The following is a 4,566-nucleotide window of genomic DNA, read 5'->3' as shown; positions in this document are numbered from 1 at the left end:
GATTCTCAGCACCCATATGGCAGCTATGAATCGTCCTTAACTCCAGTTCCAGGGGAATCCGAAGCCGCCTTCTGACCTCCGCGGTATTGTGTGACACGGGTGCACACACATACATGCAGGCAATACACTCATATACATAAAAAATAAAAATATAAATAAAATATTTAATATATAACTATTTGTTAAAAATCATATTTGTGTCTGAACTTTTCTAAAAATCTGTCAGGGACATGTGGAGAAATAGTGTCAAACCACTTCAAATTCACTTGTCATATTTTCTTTTTTTAGAAACTTGCTTTACATTTGATACTCTAAATGTTCAAATGTAAATTTTATTTCTTCTTCCCCCTTAACTAGATTACAGCGAGGCAAGAAGCAACAGATTGAAAACGGTAGTGGAGCAGAAGATAATGGCGACAGTTCCCACTGTAGTAATGCATCCACACACAGCAATCAGGAAGCAGGCCCTAGTAACAAACGGACCAAAACATCTGATGATTCCGGGCTAGAACTGGATAATAACAATGCAACAGTTGCAATTGATCCAGTAATGGATGGTGCTAGTGAAATTGAGTTAGTATTCAGGCCCCATCCTACACTTATGGAAAAAGATGATAGTGCGCAGACAAGGTGAGTGGGTGAATTAGTTCAAGTTTGTCTATGAAAAGTAGAATTTGCCATCTTATTTTTAGAGTTCAATGTATTGGTGCCCAGAGTGTTTTCTTTTTTATGTGCTTCCCATGCAAAGTTGCATATGTGAAAGCAGGAACCCTTGTATAAGTAGATGGGGAAAAATGAAATCTGCAATAGGCTCTAAATTTCACACTGGGAAGGATGCATTTCCACATCTCTCACATACTGTGCCTGCCAGTGAGTGCAGATAAACATCAAATGTTTGTTAAGTGAGTTAACTGAATGACATTATGCTTTAAAAAATACCAGGATTAGCACTTCTGTGTTCAGTCTTTAAAACCAGAAATGTTGATTTCTTAAGAAAATAATTTGCTCATATTTTTACTGTTCCTCTTGCTGCTACAGCCAGCAGATTCTAATAATTTGGGTTGAAAGGTACGCTGTTCTGTTTTAAATCTTTAGTACATTATATTTTTCTGTTTGATTTCTGTTGCTTTGACTCATACTATAGAAGGTAAGGGTAGTGGTAAAGCTTTCATGGCCTGACTTTAATTATAAAGTGGGAAATTTCTATTGATTTTCAATAATTGGGGCATTCATATTTTATATAGTTTTTTAGAAATATAGTTCCTTAATTTAGGATCCTTTTTCTTAGTATACATTCCAAATTAAATTTTTGATGCTTTATTCTTTTAGATATATAAAAACGTCAGGTAATGCGACTGTTGATCACTTATCCAAGTATCTGGCTGTGAGGTTAGCTTTAGAAGAACTTCGAAGCAAAGGAGAATCAAACCAGATGAACCTTGATACAGCCAGTGAGAAGCAGTACACCATTTATATAGCAACGTCCAGTGGCCAGTTCACTGTAAGTATTTGAAAGAATGAGCTGTTGAAACAGGAAGCACATTAACTAAATGGCAAGGGAGTGGTGTGGGGTTTCTTCAGAAAGTAGAGAACCTTGAGACTCAAAAAGAATTATAACAGGGCAATTAGTTAACTTTGTGATGCCTTTCTTCTGTTGTGGACATGATTTTGTGGCCTTTTGTTTAATCTATTATTGAACTTCATGGAGTTCTCATGACCTTGTCTTTTTTTTTTTTTATTTTAGGTATTAAACGGCTCTTTTTCTTTGGAATTGGTCAGTGAGAAATACTGGAAAGTGAATAAACCCATGGAACTTTATTATGCACCCACCAAGGAGCACAAATGAGCTGTTAAAAATCAATTCTGAGACTGAACTTTTTATAGCCTATTTCTTTAATATTAAAGATGTACCATCATTACTTTTATGGGCAGATCTGGGATATGTTCTGTTTTCTTTCTGAGCCATACTCGTTTACACTTAGATTAATTTCTCCTTAATTTAAGACTTTTTGGAAAGGACTGTAGTAATTCAGTGCTTTTTTTTTTTTCCTTTTAATAATATAAGTTATGTGCATACACAAAGTATGGTTCCTTCTAGAGCACCCTTTGACTTAGGAGTTTTTCATAGTTGTGGAGTTTTTTTTTTGGAGGCAGGGTCTCATTATGTAGCCCTGGCTGGCCTGGAACTTACTGAGTAGACCAGACTGGCTTCAAACTTGCAGTGATTATCCTCTCTCCTTTCCAAGTGCTAGGAATATAGGTGTGCATTACCACACCAGGCTTTAGTTTGATACTCTTAAAGATTCAGTTGGCCATCTTTTCCTCTCTCTTCTCAAGTTTTTTAGGCCTAAAGAATGTTAGACAATATGTATTTGACTTTTTTCCCCTTGAAGTCTTGTATATTTATAGTTTTGTATATAAACTGTAGTATCTTCATGAAGACTGAGGCTCAAATTTACTGCGCTTAACAATTCTCATAGGATTATTATTTTCATGGTATTTTCTTACATAATATCTCATTTTTAAAAAGAGGTTCTTTATAAACTTAGTGTCCATTGTCCTGCAATGTTATTTTTTTTCCATTTTTTTCCCCTGTAAGTTTAGAATTTATGGTCATGAGGAAGAGACTCAAACAAAAAAGTTCTATGAGAATATGGTTCATTTACAGATTAACTGAAGTGCAAAAAGTTAAATTGGTAATGATGTGTATTCCTCAGTTGTATATTTAAGAGTTCTTTTGTATTAGTTTTACTGTTGCTTTTACTGATCTTCATTATGTATTTGATAACTTTTCCCTATTAAAATACCAGAGATGCAGAGATATTTTGCACTTTAGCCTTGATGAAAAGTACAAGATATGTTCAAAGCTTCCCCTTACTCTTTTCTTATTGGTGGCCCCTTCAGATTCAAGAATAACATGGCACATAGAATAAAAATGGAAAACGAAGTTTGAAGAGTGTGCTTGGCATTTTGAGTTGCCATATCTGTTTATAAATTTGGTGCTCTGCTAATTACACTCTATAGAAGCAAGTTAATGGAGCTTGAACTTTACTTTGATACAGAGTAAGAGATAATTCTGTAGAAGAAATGTCAGCCAGTAGGGTAGTCATTTGACTCTTAGTTTTATATTGAGACAGTGTTGACATTTTGGGAGCCACAAGGCTTTATGCTGACTAGTCAGAAATAATATTGACGTATGTCTTATTTTTCATTTTTGTCCTGAGTCGAGTCTAAGTATGTCTCCAAGTTTATATTATCACAGTATTTACAAAGACCTGCTTGCATTGAGAAATAACCCCCACAGGGTTTTACTGGGAGGAAGTAGACCTCCAGTATCATTGTAACTAAAGTCTGTCTAGTCGTTGTAAATATTTATCTGTCAGTTTTGACAGATTGGGGCCAGCTTGATGTTTTAAATATTGAGCCAAGTATAAAAACTTAAAGGCTTACTCAATTTTTTACCATTTTATTGAAATTGTTTTTATAATTTTTTGGGTAATCTGTGCCATGAAATTTGAAAACCACCAAAAATTTTAAGAACTTTTATATTCAATTCTTTTTCTGGGGTAATGTTAAATTGTATAGATTATTAATGCATGTTTGCTGAATATAACCTTGGTTTTGTGATGAAACTGCTTAGATTTTATTGATGACATATTAGATTAGTGATTGTATTAAATAACTAAACTCCCATTGTGGTTATTAATTGAAATTTCATCTTTAAGCAGAAAGTTATTTGTGACCATAAGCTTTGTGCTTAGAGAATGTATGTGTTTTTATGTCAGTATGGGAACACATAAACTATTTGCATCATTTAGTGAAGTTATTGAATGTGTAATCATTGTCAAATATATAGGTAATTGATAGAGTGAGTGCATTGTGCATGTGTGTGTTTTCACACAGGCTTGTGTGTGGAGGAAAATGGAGATTGTGGTGGTGGCAGGAGGAGGAAAGATACTGTTGGTTCTCATTACCAACGTTTCATAAGGTTTACCTAAGTAATTCACTCCCATAATCACTGGATCAGTTGACTTATTAAATGTGATGAATACTTTGGATATCATTTAAAAACTTAAGCATGGTATAGAACCAAATCTACCAATTTCACCTTTTGGGGAGGATTAAGAACAAGGGGTCTGTCTACCTGTGTTGCCCAGGCTTTCCTTGAACTCTTGGGCTCAAATTATCCTCCTGTTTCAGCCTCCCAAGTGCTGGGATTAAAGGTATGCAGCACCGCTCCCGACTCTTTATTTTTTTAGATGAGGTCTTGCTAGGCTATGTAGATTGGCCACAAATCCTGGACCTCAAGGGTCCTGCCTCTGCTTCTCAAGAAGCAAAGGGGTCGGGATTACAGGTGAAATTTATTTTTTTGTTTTTACTCGTGTGTGTGTGTGTGTGTGTGTGTGTGGTGTGCGCATGTGCGTGCAGGGGGGTGGGGGGTTGCATGTGGAGGTCAGAAGACAACTTTTGGGAATCAATTCTTCCACCATGTGGGTTCTGGTAATCAAACTCAGATCATCAGGCTTGGCAGCAAGTGCTGGTGAAATGTCAGGGTCCAACTGTCCA

The 4,566-nt window shown here is 35.7% G+C and overlaps 1 protein-coding gene across 1 annotated transcript in view; it reads left to right on the top strand.

The window, feature by feature from the left end:
• Rnf2 (ring finger protein 2) overlaps positions 1–3,822 on the top strand; it is a 66,126-nt gene extending 62,304 nt beyond the window's left edge. The window contains exons 5-7 of the mRNA XM_008824279.3: positions 358–630; positions 1,330–1,501; positions 1,745–3,822. Coding sequence (XP_008822501.1) covers positions 358–630; positions 1,330–1,501; positions 1,745–1,846 — 547 coding nt within the window. The 3' untranslated portion in view covers positions 1,847–3,822. The remainder of the gene's footprint in view (positions 1–357; positions 631–1,329; positions 1,502–1,744) is intronic.
• Positions 3,823–4,566: the final 744 nt, after the last annotated feature.

Source organism: Nannospalax galili, unplaced genomic scaffold (assembly GCF_000622305.1).
Source record: "Nannospalax galili isolate Female #2095 unplaced genomic scaffold, S.galili_v1.0 scaffold227, whole genome shotgun sequence".
In the NCBI taxonomy this organism is placed as follows: domain Eukaryota; kingdom Metazoa; phylum Chordata; class Mammalia; order Rodentia; family Spalacidae; genus Nannospalax; species Nannospalax galili.
The sequence above is the reverse complement of the archived record's forward strand: the minus strand, read 5'-3'. Positions and strand labels throughout refer to the sequence as shown.